This window comes from Pelmatolapia mariae, linkage group LG13 (genome assembly GCF_036321145.2).
Source record: "Pelmatolapia mariae isolate MD_Pm_ZW linkage group LG13, Pm_UMD_F_2, whole genome shotgun sequence".
NCBI lineage: Eukaryota > Metazoa > Chordata > Actinopteri > Cichliformes > Cichlidae > Pelmatolapia > Pelmatolapia mariae.
The window spans coordinates 3,059,551-3,076,143 of record NC_086238.1 but is presented as its reverse complement, the minus strand read 5'-3'; the positions used below and the strand labels follow the sequence as shown (position 1 = coordinate 3,076,143).

Here is a 16,593-nt window from a genome sequence, read left to right as displayed (position 1 = left end):
GAGAGGCATTTGCACTCATTGGAGTTTGGTTTAATTGCTGTTATCCTTATTCTTCTTCAGAGCTGATGTTCAGTACCAACATCAAACATAATTTGTAGTTTCAAATACCAGCTTTCCTTTTATTGCAAAACCATGCACATTAAAATTAAAAGAAGAATAAGAGATTTCACGGTGTTTAAAATACTCTAGTCATGGGGGGTCAAAAGAAATGAAATATCAAATGACTACTTGTCTTCACATAAAACAACAACTGAGTTATATAAAAGTTTAAATTTTCATTTAGGCATCATGAATGTATCGTCATTGAATCCGGAGGTAAGGATGTCTTGACTTGATGAGCATGTGTTGCAAACAAGCTCCAATGGTGCAATTAGTCAGCACGCAGTACTTATAAGACAGTAGATTGTAGAGCAATGCTGAGGATGAGAATTCAAACCTCAACTGCGGCACCCCACCTGTTGTCTTGAGGGTTGCTTTCTCTGAGACTGTTTTCGGTCCAGGTATTGATAAGAACGACCTTTTCTACATTACCAGTATAAACCCTCTGGATGTGTGCACCCCCACCCCTGGTGGTGGAATCAGGCAATGTGCTGTATTTCTAAGACAGTACACTGCAGATCAATGTTGAGGTTGCGAGTTTAAGCCTCATCTGGAGCAGATGTCCTCAGTTCATCTTGAAACACCAGGGCAGAGACCTTTCAAGGCTGAGTTATATAAAAGATTAAACTTGCATTTAGGCATCACCACTGTTAAAGAAGGAATACTGAGACGGCACTGCTTTCATTTTTTGCAATCTTGGTTGTAAAAAAACGTATATGACAAGGGAGGGCAAATTGCATTGGCTTTTCCAATGTTTATTTATTTTTTATTCTTTGGTTTAGGGTTTAAAAAGTGAAGCCAGTGACATTATCAGTGTAAAAGATGGACCCTGTGAGAGCTTTGGTTTTTGCTGTTGTCATCTTGGTTGCAAGAAAAGAAAAAAAACTAAACAAAAAAACCTAATCTTACAAGGATGGGCACTCATGCATGGGCATTTTTGTTGTTGTTGTTGGCAACTGTCTCTAATAGCCAGTATTGAATCCTCTGGTAAGAATGTCTTGACATAACTAGCACACCAAGCACACAAGCTCCAGTAGCGCAATCGGTCAGCGCGCGGTACTTATAAGACAGTACACTGTAGAGCAATGCCGAGGTTGTGAGTTCAAGCCTCACCTGGAGCATCTTGACTTGATGGTCTTTGAATTGCTGAGGCACAGACCTTTTCAGTGGAGATATCATCTGAATTTCAGGAGTGGGACCACTCCTCCTTCACGCCCCCTTTTCCAATACCTGCTGTTTTCCCCCCCATTTTTCCCTCTCTTACTTTCCTTCATTCATTTCTCGTTAGTACATAGGGATCTGTCCGGCCCGGGAGCCGTCGCCAGTACCCTTCGAGGCCTTCCCCAAACCGCAGCACCAGTTCACACTTCCTCATCCCCCATCGTTACTGAGGATGTGGTCCCAGCTAGTGAAATTTTCAGCTTTATAAAAGATTAAACTTGCATTTAGGCATCACCTGTGTAAAAATCTGACTACCGAGACAATGGCAGCCAGCAGTAGGCGACTCCTCTGTTTGCAAAATGAGTCAGGATTTCTGGAATTACTTTGTTCAATCTAACCCTAGTTCAAACTTTGCAGCTCAGTTTATATCACCTAGTTATCACTATCTATAGCTGTAGTTCTAAGAACATAACCATTTTCACTTTGCAAATCATTGACTCCATTTAAAGAAAAAGAAAGACAGGTATGCTTTAGGGAGTGGCTTTGTTATACATGAGTTGCTACTATGACTACAAGGTGGCACTTAGATTGTAGGTTTTGTGGTGAACATGCACAAAATATGACAAAAAATCTACAATATTATTACTATTATCATTATCTTTTATTATTAATATATATTACTGTGCACTGTTGCCCAACGGACATCAAAAGTGACACAAAAATATAACCTTTGTTCAACACTTTTCAATTTCTTTGCTCCATAGTTGCAGTAAAACGTAAGAGGTATCCATCAGCCTCAGCTAATCAGGTATTTCATGCATTACTAAATATATCCAAAGCAAAAAGGACAAACCCCCCAATGATTTTAATAGATTTACACTTTATTATTAGCACATGTTGTAATTTGCAACAGTTCAAAATTGATTCTCAAGAAGAGTCAGAATGTAAAATATTTATTCTGCTGTAACATTGACTGTCATTATTTTGCATCAGTATCATAGGTTTGATATGGACAATGAAGTTGGTGTTATACTGAAAAGCACTGAACTTTAGACCTCAGTTGAGAAAATAATGAAACTCTTACAAACAGAATCCATCACGTGTTGAGACGTTAACAAAACCAAAATTCTAGCAAACAAGTTCCACACATACTGTTACTAGAAAAAAACAAGTCAGATAATCCATTTGACACTATCGGCTTCCTTCAGTCCACTCAAGTCTCCTTTGGTCTTATCCAAGCATCAGCCTTCCCACGCGTTACCAGATGGTGCGTTTGACACCTGCCCAGATCGAGCGTTTCAACCCCTGTGCAGCTCGTACGTCATCCCAGTGCAGTCGGGTGTTGGGAATCTCATCCTCTGACTCTGGGTTGGGTCGTGCGCCGTCTTTAGGACTCGCCACCACCATGGGCAGAAGGCCACGCTGCGACTGAAACTCTACCACATGGAGCTGCTTCTTGTCAGCCAGAGTCTGGTGGGTTTCCTACGGAGAAACAGAAGAGGTAGACATTTTTATATGGAAACTGTTACTGGGGCTATGAACTTAGCAGCTTCCATAATATAAACTTTTTCCAATAAAATTTTAGTTTTTGGAACTACAAAGTTAGTGACTTGGGACTCGGATAAATAAAATCCAAATGAGTATTTTCAGCAATATTTAGACTATTTTTTAAACACTATTTTCATAAAGTTTCTAAACATCACATTTTTATAGTTAAAAAGTTGCTTGAAACCTAAATATATTTGGACCGAAGACCACATGAAACCAGTGAAGTGGAGATAGCAAAGGAAAGAGAAGTTAGGTTCAGACTGTGAAGAGAAAATAATGGTACCTACAGCTGCACTGAGAGAGCTCGGGTGAAACAGCCATTTAAAAATGTGCTGGATTTATAACAGAAGACATAACAAGAAAATTATTGGAAAAATAAATGCAATAACTGCTTCATCTCAAATGTCTTGTTTTCATCACCACTTAAGCCCCAAATTGTAACTGAAAGTAAAATAAGATTAGTTGGCCAGAATTATTAAGGAGCCAGACATTTCCCCTCAGGGATAAACTGAGAAAAAGCTACAAGTGGAGGGAATGTTGCAGTAACATTACTCAGGTGGACACAAATACAACCCCTGTCTAAACAGGCATCCATTTGCTGGGAGGTTAGCTGTACTTACAAGGTGATAATATGTCACTATTGTGTTTTCAGCATTCAGAAGGCCACCTGATATGGTGCAAATGACATCAGCAGTGAGTGTCCAGTTCCATCAGAGACCTTTACTGCAAGCCTGCTGCAGCCACTGCTCTCTTTCCCCATGTTTGCTCTCTCTTTCTCTCTATTGTTACAATGGAGTAACCGCCAAAATGCCAAAAATGATCTTTAAAAAATTAAGAAAGTTAATAAGAAATTGAGCTCTTATGCTTTCACAAAGTTTATGTTCCTGCTAAAAACCTGTATGCTTTTCCAAAACCATAAAACCAATTTGTGAAAACGTCCCCAAACTTTTCTTACCTGACTGGCTAATCCGGTGAAGAGGGCCCGGGTGATGTTCAGGAGATTGACTGATCCCTCTACTTTGCAATACATGTCTTTTATGCCGATCAGCTTGCAAAGAGTGATGACCGCCCTGTGGCAGTGCAGACCGTAACCTGCAGACACAGAGAAATATTCAGGACACCACGGATTTCTCAACTGCTGCTGAATGTGCAAACAGGTATCTTTCTGCTGAAAGGTCAGCTGTACTTGCAACTAAGGCTGGTGGAAAATGTAAAGTTTTTTCTTTTAGACTTTAGCAAATCGTGCAATAAAAGAGGACATTTTGGAAACGGAAATATACCTTTGTTTTGTTTTTTCATGCGGAGCGTCGTCCTCTTAAACTTGGAATCAATGTCATGGTAAACTATTGGAAGAGAAAAACAACAGCTTAATTATACTAACTGGCTGCAGAGCAGAGAGAAAACAAGCTGCTGTACTGAAACATAATAATCAGACAAAAATGATGCCAGAAAATCAAATTTTTTTTATTTATTTTTTTTACAAGCTTTGTTACATTTCTGAATGAAAGCACCTGTGTTTTGTTATGCATCTTTTCCCCTGCTCTCCCTCAGGTCTCCTGTTTCTCTACCTGCCCACCAGATGTCCTTCCACATGCCAGTATGCTGCTCACTGCAGCAGCTGTGGCTAATTAGTTATTCAGCAGCACACAGTCCCTGAGAGGGAACTGTGTGCTGCTGAATGAAGCCGATATCATAGCTTCAGGTTAAAATCTTGTTCTTGCGCTAAAGTGCTTTTACACACTTCACAGGACATTGTAGATGAGGAGAATAATCAGATCACATGTAGAGAGAGCTGATTCGTAGCAGCTGCAGGAGGTCCCGCTGTTTTCTGTCAAAGTGACAAAGTCAGAGCAGAAAGAAATCTTGCTAACTCCCACATCGGAAACACTTTTCTAAACTTAAGTAACTGAAACACTGAAATAAAAGTCTAACCTAGTTCAAACCAGTTAAAATGAGTGTGGGAATTGACTGTAATATCATCCCAGGATGTTTTGTTCTCTTACAACAAAGGTGAAAACGTACCTAAATCAAACACAACCAAACTCGCTACTGCCTTTAAAGTAGTTCAAATTCAAACAGTAGCCACTGTAAAATCAGTCACTGAGTATCAGACAAACAGATTGGTTAAAACCTTGCAGCAAATAAGACTTGATCGATGGAGCTACAAAGGCGACAGAAAATTTAAATTATCCAGGCATATTTGGAGCTTTGATACAATTATAACATTCAAAACAAGAAAGTAAACAAATGAGTCACACTGTCAGGTTGCAGATGGACACACAGGGAGAGCTGGCATGTGGCAGCATCATCTTTCCATGAGCCTAAAAACATTTTCTCAGTTTCCAATTCAAGCTGGTTCGAAATACAGAACCACAGATATACACGCACACAAAGACACTGACAGTGACACACATGCCGTTCTTCTGGTTTTAGGCCAGAGCTGGAAGCTAACTTTCTCCTCCGGTGGGCATGCGGAGGCCGATGACTCACGCTCATTAATCTCTCTGGCTCTGCTCTCCAAAGAAGGCCAAAGAAGCCAAATTGAGTTTTACAATAAGAACGTAGAAGCGGTGCATTTTAACTCCCAAACCTTTCTTTACAAATGAATATTATAGATGATATCCTTTGTATGAGTACCAGCAGGTAATGGGAGGGTACAGTGTTGAATAGGAGGAGTACATGGAGATAAAGTTGTTGAATGAAAGTAATGCAGAGAAGAGTGGGAGAAGAGGGAGTTGTAATTCTAAATTTCATGGTACTCATGTCTTCTTCAGTTAAACCCTTTACCCATGCTCCTCTAATACTTACATAAGAACTTACACTAAATTAAACTTTTTCACACCATCATGCTTGTCTTTGCATACTGCATACGGAGTAGAAGCAATTTTCAGGAAATGAGTTTCCTCGTTAATATGCAAATTAATTTATGCAGCAATCTGCCCCAACTAAGGCTATAATCAGATAGCCTTTTCAAAGTAGAATGAAGCATGAAATTTTGATTGTTCTGTATCGTGTTCATCAGATTCTGTTTACAGAGACAAAGGCTGACAGGCATGTAATAATAAGTTAACGTAAGCATATAATAACAGATGGAAATTTAAAATGTGAATAAACAGACCGCAGTTTTATGGAGGAAGAGAGGAAGAACGAAAGGACAAACGAAGATTCAAAGTCACTTACTGGTGTGGTCATTGTATCGTTCTATATAGTACAAGTAGTGGATGGCTCTGTTCTTGGCCTGCAAATAAGAGTTACGTGATAAAAGACACACAGATTGAAATCCAGCAGTTACAAGGGCATTAATATAGGAAAATATATTAATACTATTAGTAGAAAAAGGCCGTGTAGTAAAGTCCTTATTATAAACATAATGAAACGCATGAAAGGAAGTCTTGTGTCTTGTCTCTTCAGATGCCATTTAGCTCACCTAATCATCTAATGTGTAATCATAAAGTGAGTTTAAATGTGCTATATAAACAAGCTTGATTTGATTTGAAAACCTGTTTATGTTGCAGGTTTCAACAACAATTTCACCCAGCAAACACTGCTGAAATATCAATGTTATTTCCCTAGTCAAAAGTTAAAAACTTGCATGGTAGACCAGGGGTGGGCAATCTCAGTCCACGAGGGCCGGTGTCCCTACAGGTTTTAGATGTGTCCTCGAACCAACACAGCTGATTTAAATGGCTAAATTAGCTCCTCAACATGTCCTGAAGTTCTCCAGAGGCCTGGTAACGAACTAATCATGTGATTCAGGTGTGTTGACCCAAGGTGAGATCTAAAACCTGCAGGGACACCGGCCCTCGTGGACTGAGATTGCCCACCCCTGTGGTAGATGATTAGATATTATTCCTGAGAAGCAACATTTTTTTGAGACTTACTAGTTTACTATATGGTTGTAATCAGATCTGATATCCCCGTGTTGCTCTTGTTTCTACATCATCATAGCAATGTTGGTTCCAGTATCAACCTTGCAGTGTACCTATCATGTTGCCTGAGCCTTCAGTTAAGTTTGGCCAAGTTAGCTAATGCTATAACAAAAAACTATCACCAGCAAGCCTAACTTGATAATATATTTGTTATCTTGCAGATATTCATGAAGAAAAAAAAATGAATAATTAAACAAAGACATTTTTTCCATTTTCCTTCACATTGCAAAACTACAATATCACAACACCGTGATTGGTCAGCTCCAGTGTTGATGCTGGACCAACATCATTATGATGATGCAGGAATGACACCAGCACGGGGATATAAGATTGCTACGTGAACAGATCCACTTCATACACGCAGACTGGATGCTCACTTTAAAATGGTAACATCAGATTTCTGCATATGCTGAAGTGGATTCTGTCACACTGAGTGTTTGCCACTTGTCTGGACTGACACAACCATCACCTCCTGATGTCACTTGTATATGCTTATTCAGTGAAATAGGCGTCAGAGTGCGAGGTCAATCATAAATTTGAATCTTTTCATGTGTCGCTTACCCTTTTCAAAACTTTCTGGTACAAATTCTATTATAGACGTCCAGCAGATGACGCGGTAACACCTCCAAAATCTTTCGTTTAGGAGATATTTTTTAGCCAAAACCAGTCGAAAACCTCAGTCGACAGTTATTTAACAAAACATTTGCTGGATATGTGACCTTAAGCTGTCCCAAAACTATAAACGGCATCTGAAGCTACACTGATATATGGTTTGTGGTCTTACCTTCCTCAGAGCCGTGTTCCTGTCTGCTGCTTTCCCCAAAGCAAAGCCTGGAAGGAGGAAAGAACATTGGTCTTAAAACACCTCTGAGTGCAGAGTGTTGAGTAGTCACTGACGCTTGTGAAGCTCAGTGTACCAGAAAATGTAAAATTCATCATAGTATGATTCATTAAAAATTAAACAAGATTCTCTTGAAGAAATTACAGCTTGTGATGCTTTTCCAGTGTCATTAAACTAATGACTGTGAGTCTTTATGCTAATGAGCAATAACATGATGAAGTTTTTGAAAAGCAGCAGTGACACAATCTATAATAAGAGGTTAAGTGCAGGCGTGCTTCAGGAAAGTATGCAGAGTTTCATCAGCAGTTTTTCCTTTTTTTTGCTGCTGCTGCTTGAGGATGAAAAGTGTCAAACCCATTTCCTGCACTTCCCCATATCGGCAGAGGCTGAGGCATTTTAGAAAAGCTCAATTAAAATAACTGTCAAAATCAATTTTGGCTCTGTGTCATGTCTACAGAATTCAAAACATGTTAAATTATGTTTCTTATCTCTCTTCTTCACACTATAATACCTTGCATTTTCAATAAACGTGATTATCAGGGACAAAACGTTTAACAGATTGGATTTATCATCATAAGTTGCTTCCAGAGTTTATTCATTCATTTATTTATTTTTTAGAGATTCAAACCTGCGGCTCCGTTGCCATTTCCCACTGCGACCAAGCAGCTGATGGACCTCTTTCTGCCTTCTTTGGCTGTCATGTTGAACACACTCTTCACCTACAAAACAACAATCATAAACAAACACTATCTTGAGCTCTAGTGTGGCTATTATATCATACACACTGCAAATATAAACATAAATAAAGATGAGATTTTTCTGCAGACGTGCTGTAGTCAGTGTGGTTCTGCTGGCTGTGAGGCCAGCATGCTGTATAGCCTTCTGTAGCCCATTATGAAACAGCTGGAATGAGGATAAGCAACTCTATAACTGAAGTCCTCTGCTGGCAAACAACCCTGCAGTCTGGAAGAGAGTTTCTACCTCAAGTGAAGCAGTTCTAGTACCTTAGGTGGGACAGAGGGAGCTGAGAGCCTAAGCAAATCTCATAATTTATGAGCCCATCTACCATCCCATCGTTACCTGTGAGGTCTGGGCAGTGAAAAAGAAATGAGATTACAGAAAGTCATAATTAGTTTTCCTCACATGGGCTATGGAGTGATGAGTGAGAGCAGTAATGCTGCTCCTTTGCATTAAAAGAAGTCAGCTGAATAAATTTGTGCATCTAACCTCCCTAGAGAGGCTTTTTATGCTGGAGGGACTGTATATCCGTTCTAGCCTGGTGCAAGTGGCCAAGGATCAGTCCAGCTGGCTATTTTGCTTAGTGTGCTGCAGCCGCAGCCACATTCTGGATAAGCAGCGGCAGATAATAATGACATAATGATATGTTACAACTGTTATTGCTCATTATAAACTCTTGCAATTACATGCTGAGATCAATTTAAATACTGAGATCAAATATCAGGACAGCAAATCAGCCAACTACTGTCATCTGTTTTATGGCACACATTTACTTCCAAAGCTCAAAAGATGAATGAAAACAGGCATTTGTTGTATAACTTCGGCGTAGTATCATTTGATTTTATGCATTTTGCATTTTGGCTTTTACGCTCAAGTCAATAACAGCCAATAAAGTTAATGAACCGACAAAAACAAATGTGTGGAGTAAAACATCTGCAGCTATAGCACCACAACAAAGCTATTAGTTGTGCATTTGTGGTCAATCCAGACCCGCATGCCTTCCCCGATTTAAGTGACTTTCATTGATCTGTTATGTAAAAAAAAAGCGGCAGTCAACTATCTCTCTCTCTCAGAGGCACACACATATCCTATCCACACAGGCTGATCAACTCTTGGCAATATGACTTTGAAACACCAGGGGGCAGCATAGATCCACTACATTGGTTTGAAAGAAGAGCGGGAAGAAAAGAGGTGACGAATGAGGGGTAGAAGGCAAGGGACAGAAAGAGAACAACAACAAATGAAACTAGAATCAGATCCAGCGTGTAAGGCTGCAGTTTAGACTAGATATACATGTAGTGACAACTCTCAAATTCAAAGAATTTAATATGTGAGGACCAAGGATTAGTGTCACCAATTTAATATCTCATCAAATGTGCGATCACGTCACAGCCTCCCGTTCTGTGTCAGTTATAATGCTGAATTATGGCCTGACGAGAGCTCTTGTGGAACATTATGACGACACAGTGAAGTTGACCTTTTTCATGCAAAATGTCATCACTTCATTACTTGATATTATTAGACATTGGTGTGAAATCTTGTAATAAGTGAATGTATTCTCGCATTATAGTCAAAAACATGCTCTGTGAGATCACACTGAACTTGACCTTTGACCACCAAAGTTTAACCGATTCTTCCTCAAGACTAAGTGACCATTTAAAAATCAAAGAACAAGAAAAAATGATGATTAGACGGTGAAAGATCTATTTGTTGTGAATGTTCTAAAATCTGACTCTGTGAAAATGAAACATCCATTTGTGTGTGTGACATTTGAAAACGGATGTGTCTGCATCTTTGTCTTAATAAGAGATGTGCAAAGTACCAACACTCAAAGGAGCCTCAAGAAGAACTACAATAAATGCACACGGAATAAATTCAACTCAAAACCAAGAGGCACAGTAATGATACAGAATACCCAGCGATCCCGACTAGTTCATTAAGCAAATTTAATTAAGATATTTATAGTGCTAATTAGAAAATATTTTTGGTCTAATTAGAAAATATTTTTTGTCATAGCACCTTTCACAGTATGTTTCATTAATAAAATGTTCATTTACACACATATCCTATCCTGGGCGACCGTGGTTCAGGTGGTTGGGAAGCTCATCTATAACCAGAAGGCTGCCGGTTCGATCCCCCTGCTCTCTCTGTCCTGGTCGTTGTGTCCTTGGGCAAGACACTTTACCCTACCGCCTACTGGTGCTGGCCAGAGGGGCCGATGGCGCGATATGGCAGCCTCGCTTCTGTCAGTCTGCCCCAGGGCAGCTGTGGCTACAACTGTGGTTTGCCTGCATCAGTGTGTGAATGGTAGAGTGAATGAATAGTGGAATTGTAAAGCGCTTTGGGTGCCCAGAAAAGCGCTATATGCAATCCATTATTATTTAGGATTACTCTAAATTAAAAGCTGGATTCATTTTACCACTGAACTCCACAACAAGCTCCAAAAATAGAACAACAGGTACTTTAGAGTCTAGTTTAAGACCTGGTTCCTGGAACTCTCATTTAAGCTGTTTTTGGATTCAAAACCCTCCTGAGGAAAATATCTGACTTATTACTGGCTAAATGCTGTACTGTGTTCACCAGCTTATCTCTAAATATGTCCATCAAACGCTTATGGAAAGCTTTATGACTGAAAAAAGGTGTCTGCTGCAGCAAAAAAAGATGCTAACACACTGAAGAGCTGCAGTTTGGCAACCCTCTGTTGGATCATAACCACTAGCCGCCCATTTCATATTGAAATCACTCAATAATTCACTGTTCATATGAAAAAACAATGACTCCTGTGGCTTTAAGCATATAATAGCTATGATATGATTTCCAATAACAGGTATTGAGTTGGACAGGTTTCAATATTGACTATAAGACAATTCTCATACAGACACATACAGGTCACACAACTGCTTACACAGAAGGTCTATATGAAAAATCTGTGTATTTATGTATTTTGACAGTTCAATACTGGTTTAAGCATTGGCGGCACTTTGTGTTACTTTGCTGCTTATGTATGGCAGTGGTTTGTGGTGTTCATGTTGCACTTGTGTTAGTATCTATCTTATTGATGTGGAAACACTGTGGTTATTTCTTCAACTCCACAGTTGGATATTGCTTCAAAAGTATTCCCTCAACGATACACACAAATACAGAAATATTACTGAGGTGAAAAGACAAGTGAAGAAACGATTGTACATTCAGGAATAAAACACCCATCAAATATTTATTTATTCTCTAGTAAAGGCAGAAAATCAAATATTAAAGCTTCCTTTGCTCATTTTGTGCGAGTGTGAACGAGAGGGGAACAATGATAGTACAAAAAATGTAAAACTAAGAACGTGAATGGAACAAGTCTCAATGTGTAAGAACTGAATGGACAAAATTCATTCAGCTGATTTTAAACAAAAAAATGTTCAATAAAAGAGTCAACAATTAAGCACAGATGCATTTACAGTATTTCCCACCACAGCCTGAGTATAGTATAGTAAAGTATTCTTTTCAGGTTGGAGCCAGAACCAGAACTTCAAACCTTGTGGCTCAGGGTTAGGGCAGCCACATGCATAAGTATTTGGACGTGACTGAAGTGCAGATTTTAAGCTTAATTCGGGTGGTTTAACTGTTTAGATATTACTGCAGTTTTTATATATAGTTCCTCACTTTCAGAGGCACAAAATTAAACTTGCAAATATAATTGTATAAAAATCCTTTGGAGCCAATGATTGCCTGAAGTCTAGAATCCATGGACATCACTAAATGCTGCGTTTCCTCCCTGCAAAGTCTCCTACTACAGCTGCCTTCAATTAATACATGCTTGAAAGTCATTGAGGAATATCTCATTTCTTTGCCTTGAAAAGCTTTTGGGTTGCTTTTGCAGTGTGCTTTGGGTCATTAATTTGCATTGTGAAGACTCATCTAAATAATATTCTAGCACTTCATCATCCCGCTTATGCTATCATCAATACACATGAATGCCCAGGTTCCACTTGCAGCCATGCATGCCTATGCAACAACACTGCCTACACCACATTTGACAGATGATGTGGTATTCTTCAGCTCATAAGCAGTCCGTTCTTTTTCCATGTTGTTTTCTTCCCATCATTCTAGTGCAAATTAATCTTGTTTTCATATGTTTTCATATGTCATAAGACTTTGTTCACCAAGAACTACAAGTTCTATCAGCTGTTTTCTGGCAACTTTAATCTTCTTGTTATTGACTTTTACAATTGACAATTCTGGGAAACAATTCATGTCATCATGCACTTCTAGTTTTATAGCACTTATAAGGTGTTTTGGTGTTGCTGATCTGAATAACTGAATAACTATGAAAGTTCAACACTTGGAATCAACTCCAGCTCTTTTATCTGCCTGATTATGAGGGAACCAACCTCATGTGGTCAAAAAACTGGTCAACTCTTCACTGACTTTCATGCCTCTTAAAAAGGTGGACTATGTACCCTGTACAAATACTTATAGACTTGGCTGTACATGATTATAATTGTGCTAGGTAAAGATCAAGGTGTGATACTACATATATACATGATAATACATATTATGTATTAGAATTTCATATAAAGATAACCACAGACAACATAAAGAAACACCAAATGAAAAAAAATGCAAAATGAAAACAAGCCATAATAATTATGAGCTACAAACTGAATAAAAAACAAGCCAATCGAGTGTGAAATTGTCTGAGTATGTAAATGTATTCCATACTCCAGTGATAAGTGGCAACAAAAAAAAACAGTTGTTATAATACGAGTGAATGCAACTCAATCCCAAGTGAAGGACCTGGCTGGCCTGCCTCAGTCTTTCCATCTCTCTCTACACCAGCAAACTGAAAGAGTGAATTTAGCTAAAGGGCATATCATGACTGGTGGGAAAAATGTATTTATGAGACAAGCTAATGGTTTGAAATGGAAGTCTATTGGAGCCAGCACATAGCACCAACTTGTTTCTGACAGAATGCATTCAAAACACCTTCAGCTGTGACCGTGAAAGGGAGGTAAAACATCACAGAAATGAAGGACATTGATCCCTGCAAATATGAATAGTACTTCCTGCCTGCTTGTATGCATTTCCTTATGTTTTTCCTATGAGCTGCGAATAGATCTTACACTAGCGCCCTTTCATTGGACTAACCCCACACCACCTCCAAAAAACAATTCACCTTGAGGCTTTTATCCCTGTCAGAGAGCGCAAGTGATAAAATAGTGTTGAATTCCAGCAGAGGGAACTTCAAAGTCAAGATGTGCCTTGAGCGTCGCTAGTTACGTAACATACATTTCAGTAAAGGGTTTATAATATGACTGCAGGGCCACAGAACAAGGATTGGGGTCAGAGTAGAAGCAAACACCAAAACAATGAAAAGACAACCCCAAGGACACATGCAGACACATGGATGCACAAAAACAGTGACTTAATGACACCTCCACATGCCTCACATATTTTTTGCCTTTCACTAGCCTTTACAAACCAAAGGTACATACACATAATGCTCCAAAAAGTACATGCCATAATAAATGCATGTACATTTTTCTTGCACAATGTGGCAGCAGGTCTTAAAGGGAGGCAGCAACATATCCTTCCTTACTGTCAAGTTTAAGTGTGTAAGGAAACTTGCTGTTTATGCCAGGTGTGGACCAGATGGCACATGACGCATTTCTGTAAATCAAAATCCAACAAGTTATTAACTCTCAAGTTTCAGCGTGACTTATGGCTGTTCGCAGCCAGTTTCAATTAGAAGTGTGTCTAAAAGCCTCCAGTGATGTTGAGTTCTGGGCTTTACATTTGTCATTTGAGGTGAAGATGCAGTAGTTTTGAGGAGCGTTCACAGCAGAGCAGATGGGCTGAGTTTTTCTCTGCCGGATGAGCAACAGCATGGCAGTGGGAGGATGCTTCTAACTCGCTCTCACTTCTGTTTAATCTCTTATTTTCTCAATCTGTTGCTGCATGTTTTCCTATCTCTATCAGTCTATATGCTGCAGTGCAAGGGAGGAGTTTTAACCACATGAAACCAGAAGGTACTGCATGACTATAAATGCCTTCTCTGACTTGCTCTTGCATAGAAACACCATTTTTTTTCTCGAGTATCTAGAGTAAAGATATCAACAAGTGAATAGTTAACAGCTTTTATTTGCTCAGGCATTTCTACAATTGCCATAATTAGTCATACTGGTGCATAATTTAAACTCTGCTAGATTTCTTTGTGTAATTGTGACATGTGATGTGTTGAGAGCCAGATGGCCATATCTAAAGCAAAACGCTAGATTCACAGGCCTGTTTTTTCTAACAGTGGTGCGGAAGGTAATCAGCTCTTTTACATAATGAAATAACTAATCGTGAAAAGAGAGTGCAGTCATACACTATGGTAGATGGCTATTAGAATATTATAGCACAAGTGTCAAGTTCTTCTTTGGTCCCTCTCCACTAAGTTTAATTAATAAAATAAATAAATCTTTCAGATATTTGTGACTGAGAAGGAGAAAAGGAAAGAGTTAAAATCCCATTCTGGACTAATGTGTGTTCAAATGAGATGACAAGCTGCTATCTAAAGACTTTGCAAAAAAACAACATTTATAACAGTGAACTGTGTGTTAGTCACGCAAATGACTCAGACATGCATGTTTGTGCTTGTGAGACTGAAGGGACGAAAATAGGACTAAATTACATTCAACTGTAAAAGTATTTTTTGGAAATTAAATTGATCATATAGGGCGAGTGAAAAATTTGCTTCCCTGTTCATTTCCTTAATGTAGAAGATTTCATTTGTACTATGTACTACTCTACAATTTGGCATCACAGTTGATTTAGATACAAGCCACCATCATGAGATTAAAATGCACTTGGAGATCTATTAATTAATCCAGTAACTGAAGGCAATATTTTAAATTAGATTTGATAAAACATGTGTTCCCCAAGGATTCTTCAACATCCAACTTTTGGATGAGCTTTAATAAACTATGTGTTGCTGGGTCAACTTCAGTGAACACCGTGTTCCCAATTACAAGAATATAACTCCTCTAAATTAACTTTTAAAATAACTTGGTGATGTATGACTGCAAGCTTTTATTTTCAAATGTAATAATACCTGAAAAAATGCAAAATTAGCTCATCTTCTTTATTGTAATTTCTGTGGAAATATTAAACTGTAAATGAAAATAACAGTGCTGAACTTTCACCAGCACAAATCTAATAAATACTTTGAAAGCTAGAACTGCCAAAAGGTTCATTTTGACTCATTTACATTTTAAAAATCACTCAATTTATATGAAACTCCGTTATCTAACATTTCACCACTTTTTCTAAAAATCAGTTTATTTATAATGTAGTTAATTTTGGAGCACATGGGATAAAAAGGAACTGCCAACAGTTATATTAACCCCAACAGATATCAATGGGAAATGCTGTGCTCAACAATGTGGCATCCTTGGCTGGCTAGCAACATGTATTGTTTACACAGATTCGTACATGAAGGCTGCTATATAATAACCTAGAGGTAGCTAGATGTCACCAATGCTTTGGCTAATTATGACTCTGGATGTGAATAATAGAAAATATATAGTGTAGTTAAAATAAAAAATGAATAATTATTGCACGACTGACTGAATCTCTCTGTGTATTCTGGCTTCTTCCCACAGTCCAAAGACTTACACCTAGTGGGGTTTGGTTATTTGTGATTCTAAACTGGCTGTAGGTGTGAAATTGAGCATGAATGGTTGTCTGTCTATCTGTGTTGACCCTGTGACAGGCTGGCACCCTGTCCAGGGCGTACCCCACCTCTCACCCTATGGTAGCAGGGATAGTCCCCCACGATTCTTAATTGGACAAGTGGAAGAAAATGGGTAGAAAGATGAATGGGTCGGGTAGGTGAGGGAGTGTGTGACTGGAAACATAAAGAAGCAAGCAGGTTGCTGGCTATGTAGAGAAGCCAAACAGAGCACAGTGCAAAGAGTGGAGAACTAATCTGAGCAAATAAAGAGTGAAATTTGGTGCAGAGCAGCCAAATTGGATTGGTTTTGGAGTTGAATGTCAGCGCTGAGGAAGGCTGCACACTAGGATGGGTAGTGTTGTAGATTGAACAAGGCTCTCGGATGACATAATAAACACTCACTGATCAACTTTTACAGCAATTAATTTATTTAAATGCATTTCTTATTTTATTGTGGCCAACTGTGGTGTATAGTAAGTTACAGGCAATGACCTGCTTCACTTTCAGCGATGTTTTCTTAATACCTTCTTTCTTTTTACTCAATTAATACCTCACATTATCCAAAATTATGTTTT

General features: G+C 38.8%; 1 protein-coding gene and 1 non-coding gene across 2 annotated transcripts in view; one reads left to right on the top strand and one right to left on the bottom strand.

Annotated features, from left to right (window-relative positions):
- Positions 1-1,126: 1,126 nt before the first annotated feature.
- On the top strand, positions 1,127-1,220 carry trnai-uau (transfer RNA isoleucine (anticodon UAU)). Its single transcript has 2 exons — positions 1,127-1,164; positions 1,185-1,220. It is a non-coding gene; the product is annotated as a tRNA-Ile (tRNA).
- Positions 1,221-2,082: 862 nt separating this feature from the next.
- The window catches only part of mrps5 (mitochondrial ribosomal protein S5), a 29,822-nt gene continuing 15,311 nt past the window's right edge, over positions 2,083-16,593 (bottom strand). The window contains exons 7-12 of the mRNA XM_063491410.2: positions 8,207-8,297; positions 7,522-7,568; positions 5,989-6,046; positions 4,089-4,151; positions 3,764-3,900; positions 2,083-2,742 (exon numbers count right to left, since the gene is read on the bottom strand). Coding sequence (XP_063347480.1) covers positions 2,518-2,742; positions 3,764-3,900; positions 4,089-4,151; positions 5,989-6,046; positions 7,522-7,568; positions 8,207-8,297 — 621 coding nt within the window. The 3' untranslated portion in view covers positions 2,083-2,517. The remainder of the gene's footprint in view (positions 2,743-3,763; positions 3,901-4,088; positions 4,152-5,988; positions 6,047-7,521; positions 7,569-8,206; positions 8,298-16,593) is intronic.